The 14,637-nt window shown below is 39.1% G+C and overlaps 1 protein-coding gene across 2 annotated transcripts in view; it reads left to right on the top strand.

Moving 5' to 3' along the window:
• The window catches only part of PRRG1 (proline rich and Gla domain 1), a 31,138-nt gene extending 16,732 nt beyond the window's left edge, over nt 1-14,406 (top strand). For both annotated transcript variants that reach the window (XM_071430335.1, XM_071430334.1), the window contains exons 3-4: nt 3,948-4,108; nt 10,643-14,406. In XM_071430335.1, the coding sequence (XP_071286436.1) occupies nt 3,948-4,108; nt 10,643-11,164 (683 nt within the window). In that variant the 3' untranslated portion in view covers nt 11,165-14,406. The remainder of the gene's footprint in view (nt 1-3,947; nt 4,109-10,642) is intronic.
• The last annotated feature ends 231 nt before the right edge of the window (nt 14,407-14,637 follow it).

Raw genomic sequence — 14,637 nt, 5'->3', positions numbered from 1 at the left:
ATCACAGCCTTATTGTTGCCCTTTGAAAACTGGCTGCAGAATGAAGACCACAGAGCTGAATTTTCAGCCTTGAGTACTTTAGTTTTAACTGGTTTTAAGCTTGTCTCTGTAACTCCTGATTCTCAGAGCAGAAGTCACTTTTTAAACTTCATAAGTAAAAGCACAAATTCAAACCAAATGGATTTGTTAAGATGACCTACAGAAAGATGTAATAGCAGCAGGAGCTTCAAATTTAGAGCTAAAATGTTTGTTTTTACTGTTTAGTGGTGATTTTAGTCTGCTTAGATGGGTAAGGAGTCAGTAAAGGAAGCTCAGCACTGGTGTCAGTGGAGCTGGTTTGGGTGTCCAGGCTTCCCCGGGCTTTGCTTCGGCAGCACTGCAGTGTCTCAGAAAGCTTGGTTCCCACGCTGCTGCTCCCTGTTCCCTCTCTCACTGCAGACCTAAAGCCTTTCTCCTTTCCCTGTGGCAGCTTCAGCTGGCAGGCTGCAAAATATTTATCCTCTTGTGTCTGTGCCTGGCTCCAGTTCTGATTGAATTTCACCTTGGTAGAGTATCCATTCACTACTAGGATAGCAGGCAGGCTTTCCAGAGGGTATGTAATAAATTGATCTGACTGTATTGTTCTCTTCAATAATAATAGCTGAAACTAAGTCTCTGGAAGCTTTTTGATACATAAAAACTTGGTAAAAGCCCATTATTACAGTTTCATACAGCGCACAAGCATGTCTGAAGAAATTATGTATTCAAATGCATTAAATTTGGTAGTTTGTATAACTCCATCTATATCCTACAAAAATTGGGGAAGTAAAAGAGACTTTGGATGATTTGTGTCTTATATATATATAATGCCAAAATAATGATTTTGACTTCTCTTTTATCTGCTAGTTAATCTCCTTAAAAAAGTGAAGAAGTGACTTATCTTGCTTCATTTCTTTATTCTTACACATGCAACTCTTCCCTGATTGTGTTGAGCTCCACAGTAACAACTGCAGTGAATTCAGCCATGCTGTGGCTTTGCTAGGTGGGCATCCAGCCCAAGTGGGCTTTTTGCACACTCTTATCCTATTATAGCTGAGTATCTACATGATTATGGTCCTGGAATACTAAGAAGTCAGAGTGGGTTCTGCAATACAGTTCCATTATCTTTTTTTATGAGATTCATCAGGCAGTGCCTGATTCTCATTAAATCCCTGTATTTCAAAACCTGTATTGCAGATTTTGATTTCCTTGATACATTTGTATTGACTTCTCAACAGGATTTGAAGTCACTAGGATTATGCAAAGCATTAAAAATTTCACATCCAAACAAACAATTTACTTCATTTTTATTTCCACCCTTGCAGGGTCAAAAGGCATTCTAGGTCTAGACTAGCCAGAGATTTTTATTTATCAGATATATTCGTAATTAAGATGGGATGCAGTTTATTTTCCTCAGCAGGCTTTTTTTTGTCTCTGTAGTATGTACATTGTGTGTACTGTATTGTGAAAGAAGACAGACCTTCTGAATATGAATTGTTAAATAAAAACTTTGAAGGTTTAGACAGTCATGTATTGTCCATTCTTGAACTGAATTAACATTTTGCTGTTCTTCATCAATGCATTTCAGAAATGTATGATTATTTCCTTTTGGAAAACTTAAGTATTACCTAAAAGCTCCTATCAATATATATCAAATGCAATAAATGCAATATTTCTTAATATATCAGATTTTAAACCTTTATTCTCTTTGGAAATTGGAAAGTGCATGCAGAAACAATTATTTGTATCTTGTTTCTGAGAGCCAGAATCTGTAAATCAGGGTATTTGCAGCTACCTGCATTTTCCTGTGTTTCTTTTCCTTCTACGTCTGATACAAAGCTGTCATCACTTCTCTCATTGCTCTTTTTGGGGATGGATTCCAACATGAAATGAAATTCCCTACGTTTTATCTGCTGGAGGAAGGGAAACTTAATTTATAGTGCATTATCTACTCTTCAGTGCCTCTACACATGGACACTCTTAGGAGAGTCTGGCCTGACACTTGTTCCCTTCAGGAATGCCCATGAGGAGTTGGGGGAAGTAGGAAAAGCACTTGCAGTCCATCCCCAGGCATGGCTGTGTGCTGCATTCCTCATATGGATGAATTGTTCAGCTCATCACCTTGAGGTGATCACTGAGGCATGAGGCTGAGAGAAACCAAATTATTCAGGCCTAGAGGGAAGTGAGGGGAATTGTGTGGAAAGTGGAAAAAAGCCATCTCTTATTCTTTGCTTTTTGAAGAGATGTCTGAATATTGGTTTCTATGTTACTTAGTCAATGAATTGCACAAGAGGAGATGTCCATGTGCTCACCTATGGTGCTGAAGAAAACCAAATTTGCAGTAGGTGCAGTTGCAGGGCTGGATGCACTGAAGCCCTAGCATCCTCATGAGCAGGGTAATTTGTGTGATATATGCATGTATGTAATGTATTCAACTGGAAGCATAGGATCAGTGCTGTTTTGGAATTCAGTCTTCACATCTTCATATAATTCTTGCAAGAGGAAGGTCACTATCTCATGATTTGTAACCAAGTTGTGACTGACTGACCCTGGCTGGATGCCAGGTGCCCCCAGAGCTGCTCTGTCACCCCCCTCCACCACGGGCTACAGGGGAATCTCAGCTCTGGCACCTGGAGCACCTCCTCCCCTTCCTTCTCCACAGAGTAATTTTCTAGCAGCTTCTCACAGAAGCCACCCCTGTAGCCTGGCCATGGAGATCCATTACAGTAGTATACCACAGACATTAAACAAGTTGAGATTAGTTATGCCTAATTATGCTAATCAGTGCTGGCAAATACCACCACATGTTTCTAAAGCAAAAACACAGTTTCCTTGCTGCCCACCCTTTATAAGATTAAGAGCAGATGATTAAGGGAAAAAAGAACCCTTCAGACTAACTGCAAATGAAGCAATGCACAAATGATTGTGTAGCCTAGAAAGTGCTACAAATGCATTAGTGTGGCAGTGCATTGAATCATTATCCTCTCTTGCTGGCACTCAGAGCCCAAGAACAGTGTAGCACTGACCTGATCTTCCTGCTTCCTGACCTGAAATACCTGCAGAATGCCTGCATCACTGCAGATTTACCTCCTGGGGAATTCAGGCTGATGGATTCCAAAGTGTTCCCAGTAACTGCATATGTAAAAATCATTGGGTCAGAGAGTTGGATGGAAAGCTGGAACATCAGAAGAAAAGAGATTACTTCCAGCTTTCCTCCTTGGACAGCAAACTAAGGGAAGCAAATAAAGAATACCTGTGTCAGAACATGGGTTGCCTTTTAGGTTTATTTTCATTTGATTCATCAAATACGGTGAGGTTTTCTTTATGAGTCAAAAAAATAGAAAGAGGCTACTTCCCCCCCCCACCCTCAGAAGAACTCCCATTTACTGGTTGAGAGTTCTGGAGTGAAGGGAGCAAGTCTGCTTCAAAGTTGCTTAAGAAAACTTATTCACTTAAACATTGATAAATGCAGCTGTCTGGTGTTTGTGACTCTGGGTAATAGTCATAAATATTTATATCAAAACCTTCAGAGCATTCTGCCTGTGATGCCCCCAGGCAGTAGCAAACATCATTTTGGATGTTGACAAGCAGGATTTGTTTGTTCAGTGTCAGCTTGAGCTGAGCATGTGCCTGTCTCTTCCAAGGACTCTTCTTGGGTACCAGCTTCAGTCTTGTTTCACCACACATGGCTGTGATGCTGAATTGAGGTCTCTGCATTTAGGACATGTTAGCAATAACTACTGAAATTGTAGGCCCAACTACTTACCACAGTGAGCAAAACTAGGAAAGGCCTTTTATCATATCAAATAAAGGGGAAGGCTTTGAAAAAACTTTTTCTCAAAGTCATGTTTTCTTGGAGTAATTCTGGCATAAGGTTTTGGGTGTCTATTTTAGAAGTGACCTTTGTTGACTCTCCTCTTCTTATTCAGTGTTCTTAACAGAGGATAAAGCCAACTCTGTGTTAAAAAGATACCCAAGAGCCAACACGTTTCTGGAAGAAATAAAGCAAGGTGACATAGAACATGAATGCAGAGAAGAAATCTGTAGCTATGAAGAAGCAAGAGAAGCTTTTGAAAATGAGGAAAAAACGGTATGTTTTGCTATGTATGTAAAGATGGGTGAGGTGTACTTACACTAAACTTATGGGTGTGCTGAGTGCTTGTGTGTTTTCCAGCATTTCATTAGATTTGGTTTTTGCACAGGGAAATTGTACTGGCAAGGCCAATGATTTAGTGACCAGAGTGGCACAGGGAACCTTGCAGATTTCTTCTGAAATTTACAGAGGTGACACATTCCACTCTTCAATGACTGAGCTCTGCATCAAAAAATAACAGTGTATTAAGGCATACTGGACATTTTAAGTTCTTGGCATCTTTTTGTTGGTGTTGGTGTGTATCACACATAGCTGAGGAGATTGCTAAGGCTGGCATGAGAATTTTCTGATATATTAAAATGAAGTTGTAGGACATGTGGTTTCCCTTCAAAGCTGCTTCTTTCTGAAGCTCTGAAGTGCCTGCACACACGTGTTTTTACCTCCCAAACTTGACTTTGCATGACTGTTCCTAATGATAGCTCATTGTGTAATTAAAAATAATGTGTACAATGAGCCAACTTGTATAAAACTCTAACACAATATCATTGCTGCTTTTTGTTCCAGTCACTACAGAAAACATAACCTAAACATGTTGTCTCTCAGCTTCTCTCTCCCATTCAGGAACATTTTATGATATGGTAACTAGAATTTCCCTTGCAGAGGTATTTGGGAAGTAGTTAAATAGAAATAATTACATTTATTTTCTGCCACAAGTGTTGAAGGAGCTTTCAATAAGGTCCTGATCCTTTATCCATTTCCACTACTGTATCCTTTTTCCCTGGCTGCTCTATTCTGCTGTGGGGAGTTGCTAATGGGTCAGGCTCTGCTAATGTGCAGTGGTGCCTGACCAGCCTCATGTACTTGGGCTTATTTAGTGCATTGTCCCCCAGCAGTATCCATCCACACAGCCACTTAGTAATACTTAACATCTGTGTCCCAGGGGAAGGGAATGGCTGCAGTACACTGGGAACATGAGCTAGTGTATGCAGAGAAACACAGGATCAAAGCTTTCATAGTGTAGATAGACTGGAATTCAAATAGGGGCTGTAGCTTATTTATCTCATGATAACTTTTTGTCTAATCTCTATATTTTTTATCTTGTCCACTTGCTTCTTTGTTTTTCTCGAATCTTCTGGGCAGGTCTGCAACATGCAGATTTGTAATATTAAAAGAATATCAAGGAGTTCCCTCAAGATATTTTTGGTGCATGAGTTTTTAATTAGCATTGTGTATGTCAAGTGTGCATACATGTCATTCAGTATTTTCAAGACAGGCTTGGGGATTTTGACAGATTCCAAATTACTATTTGAAACTATAAAGTTAGGTATAAAGATAAAACTGTTATGTTAGGCTAGAGCCAACAGGGAAGAATTTTCAGGACTTTGTGGGTAAAACAGGATATGAAATTATTTGTTGCAAATGTAATACATGTGTAGGAATTGGGGACATTCATTTTAATAGATGATTGTCTCTGAAAAGAATTTGGGAATGAGATCTGGATTTCAATCTATGAAGACTTCACTTTAATGCTGAGCAGTTAAACAAAGCCAAAACAAAGAACCCTGAGTTCTAAGAATCTGAAATAAATGAACAGGGATCAAAATAAAGAGTTTACCCACATCTCGAGTGTGTACAACTCTCATCTCCCTGTCTCTTTAAAAGTGAATTAGTAGGTGAGGAAGCACCAGAGAAGTGTGACAGTTAATCAAAGATATGGAAAGACTTGTGTAACAGCAATAGATCATAAACTAATTGAATCAGGGGATATGTGATGATGTCTGTGAGATGAAGGCTGAGCTGAGGTCAGTCACTTGCCATCCTTCTGATAGCAGAGCTAAGAGGGCCTCAAAGGAAACTGGAAAGGTGCAGGTTCAAAGCAAATAGAAGTCTCTCCTCACCACAGCTAATGGAGCTGTGGACTGCCTTGCCACAGGATGTCTCAGATCCTAAAAGCTTGCACAGGCTCAGAGAACAGTGATGTAAATGAAGGGAAGTTAAATCAGTCTGGAACCATTAATTAAAAGGAATCAACTTTGGCTAATGGAATTTCTTAAGGTACAAAGATGTGAAATCTGGGAGAGTATCTCCCAGTAGCAGCAAGGTAGCCTGCCTGTGTTTGAACTCTTTCAGCAGTCTCTAATGATTACTGTCAGAAGTTAACAGATAAGGTGAGCCCTAGGTATGACCTTGTAAAGCTGTTTATTGTGGTGCTTATAGCCTGCAGGCAGTGCTGCATGTGGTCACTGGTCAGGTGTCAGAGGTTGTTGGGAGGCTAAAAGATTTATTCAGAGGTTACTATGCTAAGTGTCTGAGTGTGATTGTAGCACTGATATTAATTTAATTTCCATTAACTCATTTTTTTAAAATTAAACTGCATGAAGATTTTAAAGCTGGAAGTCACAGATTTTTGTTCCTCTTGCAAATTTCCAGTGAATTTTAAATATTGCAGAAAATTGCCAAGTTCTCTTTGTTGCTTTATTCAAGCAAAACAAACAAACGACTGCTAAAAATCTTAGTAAGCAGCTCAAAACTTGTCAACACCAGATCTAAAATTATATGATCAAGTAAGACTTCCAGTGTTGCTCTGTGTGTAATTATGGATGCTGGATAAATTCTCATACAAGAAGATGTGAATCTTTTCCTGCTACTTGAAACTGGGGGCAGACCAGAAGGGAAGAGTGTAGCAGGTGCACTCACTTGCCCTCACTGCTCTGTTCTCTCCCTCTGCCTGGTGAATACCAAGCAGTCCTCTGACTGGCTTGTTATCAGTCCACCTTAAAAACAAGTCAGGCAATTGACAAAGAATCATTTGAGGATGACAATGCTGCCAGCTGTAGTGAAGGCCTCCCCTGAAATTCTCAAGAGAGTGTGAGTCTTGACTTCCTTGTGGATCCCTCACTTGATTCAGCATTCAGATCCAGCTAACTGATACTGACTCTGTTCTGAGAAGTATTACAAATGAAAGGGAAACAGAATTCTGGAAAATTTCGCTGTAACTGCCTTTGGGATGCCTGTGAGAATTCATTATTTCAAACTGGATTTGCCTAAGCACTAAGGTACATTCAGAAAAATAGTTCTTGGCAGAATACATGTTAGATGATTTCTAAGTATTTTCCATTGCAGTTATCTGATTCTGTGGCCTGCTTAAGTTTTTCAGCCTTATAAGGCTTTTACACCTGGTATTCCCAGTTGTACAGCACTCAGGGATAAATGATTACTGAAGTGCCCTTTTCAGTAATCACAAGTTAGTAATTTTGTCAGGCAGAAAGTCCTTTCTGTTGTTAGTTAAAGAGACCAACAGTTGTGGGAGGGATGTTTGTGCTGGGAGTTTTCCAGCTTACAAATTACTCTTTAACTTTCTGTATGAATTTTACAGATACTTTGTAAATTTTCAGTCTTCCCCCTCTTGGTCTTTTTCAAGCACTAGTTCTTTTACAGACAGCAGTTTGTACAAATCCTCACACTGTGTAAGCTTACCTAAGTTGTCTGTGGCTTTGTGAGGCAGGATTTGACTCTGACCAGGTGTCTTGTCCTCCTCCTGCACCATCCCTTTACTCTGCAGTGTAGCTGTGGGTGGCAGAGCAGAGGGAGAGCTTGGCAGCTGTGCAGCTCAGACCTGAAGGATGCATTTCCTGCAGTTCCTGTCAGTTGTGGCAGTCTGGGGCTAAAAGTCTTTGTGCTTCTCTCAGAGAGCTGACTCAAAAATGCAAGCTGGGAACCCAGGATCTAGTATGCTAACAAGGTTATTTCTTGTGGGGTTTCATGGAGTTGTTTTTTTGGTTGGTTGTTTTTTTCTTTTCCCATTAAGAACATAGACTTTTTTTTTTTTTTAATGACTAAGTAAATGTTTCTTTCTTAGTGTTTTTCACCTGTGTGCAGAACTGTATTCCTCTGTCTATGTAAGATAGTGTTAGACCTAAAGTAATTTCTGACCAGGGAGTGGGGAATGTCTAAACTGTCTTGAGTTTTCTTTGCCTTGCATGTAAATGAAAAAGGACATGAAGCTACTTTAATCCTTAAGGCAGTTTACACTCTTTTAGCTCTTTATGCATTTGTCTGGTCACATCACCAAGTCAAACATGCCCAAGCATCACACCCTGTGTTCTGCTCTAAGTGCCTGCCACTCTGGGAGAACAGAACAGGTTTTCTGCTGCTTTGCTGAGTAGAAGTAATGTGGAAACAATATGCAAAGACCAGTCACTATTTAATACCCTTCTAGTGGAGAAGGTGCATTTCCTCTGCAGTCTGCAACACAAAATAGATTGTTAGGGGAGAAATGTAATTTCTTCTTTTTCATCAAAACTACCTTTCTCCTCCAAAGAGTCTTTAAAATGACATATCCTTGCACTGTATATATAATGACTTTCAGTAAATCTTTGGTCTTAAAAGCAAACATTTTACAATTTTATTTCTTTGCTGCCATTGAGGCCACAGAAGAGTGATGTGGGAAGTTTGGTCCCGGTACATACAGCAGGATTTCATAATCCTAATTAATCCTTTTCTGGTTTTTTTTCAGTTAACAATATATTATTTAGTCCACTAAGAAATCTAGTTATCTGTATTCTTACCAGATGCAAAATTAATAGGTATTAATTGCCTGGTGGTCTGGTGGAGAGAGGGTGAGGTGTTTGGTTCTGCCAGGTTTTATCATGCAGAGATCCCAGAAGCCTTCAGTTGTGCAGCTGATGGCATTTTTCACTGTTAGTTCCCCCCAAAATACATTTTTCTGAACTCAGAACTGTTGGTTTGGGGTTCACCTTGTGGAACACATGTCAAGGAGGGTTCTTGTAGAGAAGTATTTAGAGTCCATCTTTCCAGTCTTTCTTGCTTTGTTTGAGGCCAATGCCACCTGACACAGCTTAGATGATTTGGACCTGGGTTCACATCAGAGGGGCATTGTGACAATCTGCTTGTGGTGTCAAGCCTTAAATTTTAGGGAAAATGCCTGATCCTGGATTGGTGTCGGAGTTGAAATTGTTTTGGTTTTTGAATTTGCACATAGACATAAGAACAACTGAATTTATCTTTGGAAAGGAAAATTTACAGGAGAATCAATTGTTCCATGTACATGGTATTGCTCTTAACCAGAGCAAATCCTGATCCAGAAGTGTTGATAGTGTGTGTTTAGCCCATGGTGCCCTGGTGCTGCCTTTGCACAGGGAAAGCTTGACCTCCATGCTAGAGGGATTGTGCTGCTCCTGGACTCAGGCTGCCTCTGGGGTGGCATTTTCTGTTTGATGCTCATCGTGTGGCATCAGGCCTGAGCTAAAAAAAATGATGAATCTGATTTGTCTGTGCACAAAGTCAGTCTGCAACCTAAATACATCATTTACTAGCAGCTGAGCAATTACAATTTCAATTCTACCTGGTGACTATTTTATAAATAGTTGCATGAAATGTGTGCTGTCATTTAAAATTAATGTGATGCTGGCAGGAGGATGAGAGGGTCAAGTCTGTGCATATTTAAAGAAAACCAGAGTTCAGAGATTCTGGCATGGACTGAGGGGTGTCATTAATTACAGGTTTTTGGGGTTTGGGTTTTTAATTATACTATAATATAGTAAAATGTTCTAAATTATGATTATAAAACTCAGTGGAAGTATTTCATAGTAGGAGAGACATTACAGGTGAGGATGGCTACTCTTTTGAGGCAGGGTATGCTTTTCTTTTGTGCTGTTTCTTCACAGCATTCACTGCAGAAGAAATGTGATGGCAACACAATATTTGTGCTCCCATTTGCTTATATTAATATAGCAAAGAGGACTTTCAAGTATTGGTGAACCCCTTGATCTTTGTTTTTGCTTGTTCATATTTTCACTTTATGTTCCATTTATCTGTAGCTCTGTTGTCAAGGTTTCTAAAATATAATAACCTGTGTAATAGTCTCACAGTTATGGGGCTATTTTTAACTGTAAACAGAGGATCTGGATCAAGTCAAACTAAGCTGACAGTGATTTCTGTATGAGCCAGAGGGTGGAGCATGTCTAAATTATGATAAGACAGTGCAGCATAGTTGTGCTTAGCCAGAAAGGTCTGTCACTGTGAGCTAGTGTTTTTGTGTCAAATTGTACTAATGTATTATTTCAATTTTAAAACAAACAAACCCTAAACTTGTGTCTTGAGTAGTGCTGACAGATTCTGATGCACCAGATGGCTGATGTGCCTGCTGGTTAGGCAGGGAATTTTGAGATATGTTTTTCCTAGTTTGTTTTGTGGTTTGGTTTTTTTCTTTTCTAAGTATATTATTGCTTAGTCCTGTCTCTGCTGCATGTTTGTAAACATGGAGTGCAGATATAAGAATGTTAAAAGTGGTGGAGTTTGTTTACAAAACCAAATCCCTTTTGTATCACTAATCACATAAGAAGAAAAATTGAAAGTTTCTGTGTGCTTATCCATGCCAGTTCTTATTTTAATCATCAATATTTGAAATGCCTTTGTTTTTGTCCTCATTCTTTAAAACAACTTGCTTACATTGCTTGTTTTTTATTAACTGTGTTATAGTTTCTGACATGTTGTGTCTTGCTCTTCTAGAAAGAGTTCTGGAAAGTCTACAAAAACGGACTCCAGGGAGAAAGTAACACAGGACATAGCTGGTATTCATTTTACCTTGCATTTCCATTAATCATTGGCCTTTTTGTTATCCTCATTGTGGTTTTTGTCATCTGGAGATGCCTGTTCAAAAAGAAAATGCGCAGGCAGTCGGTGTACGCCGCGCACAGGGGAGCCCCCGCAGCGCTGGGCGACGGCGCCGACGGCCGAGGGCCCCGCCCGCCGCCTCTCAGCATTGTTCATTCCCCGCAGGAGGAAATGTACGAGGTCACTGGGCTCTCTCCTGGAGGTCTGAGCTATTCGGATGCACGGTCAGACTCAATATCCACAAGGCTCTCAAACTGTGATCCTCCTCCTTCCTATGAGGAAGCCACTGGGGAAATCAGTGTGAGAAGAATCGAAACTGAGCAGCATTTAGATCCACCCCCACAGTACGAAGACATTGTGAACTCCAGTTCAGCCAGTGCCATTGCACTGACCCCCATTGTCACCAGTACTAAGTAAAACAAGAAGAATGCCATGGACCTTTTAAAAATCATTAATCATTTTGTAGCACTTTATCTTGGCTTATTATGCATTTCTGTAATTTAACGGACTTGTATACGATGAATTTCACCTTTTTTAGGTTCACTCGTTCTTTGGGTTTGGGATTTTTTTTCCCCTATCGAATGTCTTAAAAGATAAGGAATCTGTATTGAGAGTGTAGTGCAGATACAGATGTGGTGCTCTGTCATACTTCTCAAAAGTACCTCTGTTTTGAAGGATGTCACTTGTTTTATTCCAAACACTGTCCACATTCCCCACAAAATTTGTGGGATCTCCCTCTCCTTTCTTACTGCAGACTGTCAGAATTCCCTGCAATAGGGAATCCTTAAGCAACCTTTTAATAGTTATTTACACTAGAGGGGACTGATTTTGCAGTATTGCCTCTTGTCTGGTTTGTTCCTTTTTCTCACCTCGGTTTTTGTTACATGCCGGACCCTCTCCTGGCCTTCAGGAGGCTGGGAGCCTTTGTCTTCAAACCAGCATCTCATGTAGGGAATGCTGGTGTAAGAGCAATAATTCCAGAGTCCTAGCAGAAGAGGTGTGTTCTAAAGCTTTTGCTATTACAGCTCAAAATTCTTAGAATTTTGTCAGCTTAGAAGCTGACAATTCAAGACACTAATTGGTGAATTTAACGGTGTAAGTTTTTGTCTGTGTTCTGCCTTTCCTGTTTTCCTATCTGGTTTTACGTTTGTATTCTAGAGGTGAGAAGTGTGCATATGTTAACTTCAGAACTTGAAAGTTCATGCAGCAGTAATAGTGAAGTACTCAAGAGTGGATAAAATCCTGATCATGGACTTCCTACTGTGATTTTCACTGGGACCAGTATGTAATCTATGAGCACATACACCCAAAGGCATTACTTTCCTTTGTAAAAGGAGAAAAAGGAAAGAAGTTCAGTGTCTGTGACTTCCTTATTTCCCCAAATATGAAAACCTTCCTCAAGGTTTTGCCAGCTATAAACCCTTTCCTCAAGTTCTGATACTCCCTTGCCTACTGACATGTACCTTGTGTACACCTTTTACTGGTGCCTGTGTAAATTCTTTGCAGAGAGTATAAATATCTTTTTTCAACAACTAATAAATTTATTGCTTATCCATTCAATCAAGGAATTCTAAGAACATGCAGGCATAACCCCAAGCATTAGTGTGGAGTGACTTTTTGAGGCTGAAGAGATGGATGCAAGTTACATACAGGCTTGTACAGAATTTCATCCACTTGGTTTAGGTGGTACAAATTCTAGTGTGGTGATTCTTCTTTTTACCTCTTCTTTACAGGTCGATTTAAAAGTTAATTGCTCAGTTTAATTTCTTAGTAGTAAGTTTCAGTTTTCTTTCTTCCTTCACCAAGTAGCATGGCATTAGCTTAGTACTGTTCTGTGTTCTACTAATCAATTAACACCAATTGAAATGTGTTGAGCCCTAAATTATGTTATGTTGGCTTTCTCACAGCAGAAACCCAAACTGTCTTGTTTCAAACACCCCAGATGAAATGCCAGTGCCATCTGTTTGAAATTACTCTTAATGCCCCTCTCATGGGGGCTTGGCCCAACTGTTCCCAAAGGATTTTTGTGAAGAGTCTGGAAGGAAGTGGATGGTTATAGATGGATGTGTAAATGTTCATAAGAATATGATCTAACCTATTGGCAAGTGCAGTCAGGAGTTCTCATTTTTGGCAAAGAGTAGGTTGCCTTTGTTGCCTGCTGGGGATCTTCATCCGCTAAGGCAAGTTTTATTAGAGATGAACTCCTGGCCAAACTCCTGACTCCATTGTCAAAACTATAATTTGTATTTATAGTCATTATATATAATACATATATTAAGATGAGTAGATAATACAGTATATTTTGGACACTTGTAGTAAAAATTGCCTGGGTTTTGTTTGTGGACTGTCAGACCTTTTCTTTTGAAGTGGTTTTAGCTCTTGTGAATCCTGAATTGCCACTTGTGGAAGTTAAAGCTCCTTTCAAACCGAGCAAGAGTTAATAAATGAACTGCTTTAGGCAGATTCAGCAGAACAAAGTGCCTCATCCCAGCATGCAGGAACCACCTCAGGGAGAGCTGGTACTTCTGTGTCTGTGCCATATTGGCACCTCCTGTGCCTGCCAGCACAGATAGGAGTTTTAGCAGTAACTTCCTTGTCAGGATATAGGACTTCCCTGTAGGAAATGCATGGAGATCACCCATGTTGCATTAGGTTGTTTAGCAGCTGTCATCCCTGAACTTGGGCAGTCTGCTCTAGTAGTTTAGAGATGAGCTGGATTTTCCCTTCTTTCTGTGTTTTCTTTACTCTGTATTCCACTGCCACTTTTGAAGGGTTTGTTTGTGGTTCCTAAGTTGAGTATGTTACTTTATCCTGTTACTGTGTCCTGTAGATAACTTTTATGTGCAATCCAAAATTGATGCTTGCCATTCCAAAAAAAGTCAGTCACAACCAAAAACTTAGTGATCTATGAGTTGAATTAATTGGACAATGCCTTTTCCATGAGTATGTGAATCTGAAAGCCATTGTGGGCTATAAATTTATGTCTTGGTGAATAAATTTAATATTTAAACAAAACCTGTGTGGGACAGTTGTGCAAATGCATTTCCTCTAAAACATGAACAGTTTTCTCCATGTTGGAATAGCATCAACTCACAAATTGTTTGTTCTGTTTTGTGAAATGTGGGAAAATAGCTTAGTTTTGTGGTTGGCTTTTCTAACCTGATTGAAAAATAAAATTTTATTTGTACTGAGATTTTTTACACCTTTTTTTTTTCTTTTTGTTTTACCTATCCTGTAATTGCATTGTCATGCAATAAATATCAATTTATAGTCGTACCTCTCTAAGGTTTTGCAGCTCTGAATGCAGTGCTGTCTTGACTGATGACATGAATAGTCAGGATACTGCCTTTCCCACTTCTGAATGTAACATTGAATTTCACCTTGTATTGGGACTGAAATGATTTAGCTACTAAACTAACTTAAAGGTGGCACTGTTTTAAGAAATTATGGAAATTAATGATTTGCTTAGATGATATTAACATAAGTGAAGGTTGTTCTCTCTTCACTGGATGTAAATAACCTCTGATTACAGTATTGTATATTTTAAAGGGGTTTGGTTTACATTAAATTATCCTATTTAAGCATTTTTGCCTATGTTTATAGAAAATTTTTTGTAACATTTGTTTTTCAATATGCTAAATAAAAATTTTTAAGATGCCTCTAATGTTTCAAAATATCAATTTTACACAACTACAGTGAGTATTAACTTTGTATATTTAAGTGCTCTTTTAATTTCCATTGTTCTATGGACTTAATCAGTTTCATGAATTAATTTTTTTGATTATATAAAATACAGTTATAATTTTGTATGTGGGTAGGCAATTCTATTGTTTTAAAATTCAGGCTCAATTTTTATCAGAGTTATGAATTTGTATTATTTCCATTTACTT

Source organism: Agelaius tricolor, unplaced genomic scaffold (assembly GCF_023055355.1).
Source record: "Agelaius tricolor isolate 1412-34295 unplaced genomic scaffold, bAgeTri1.0.p SCAF_7, whole genome shotgun sequence".
In the NCBI taxonomy this organism is placed as follows: domain Eukaryota; kingdom Metazoa; phylum Chordata; class Aves; order Passeriformes; family Icteridae; genus Agelaius; species Agelaius tricolor.
This window is presented reverse-complemented; position numbering and strand designations above follow the sequence as displayed.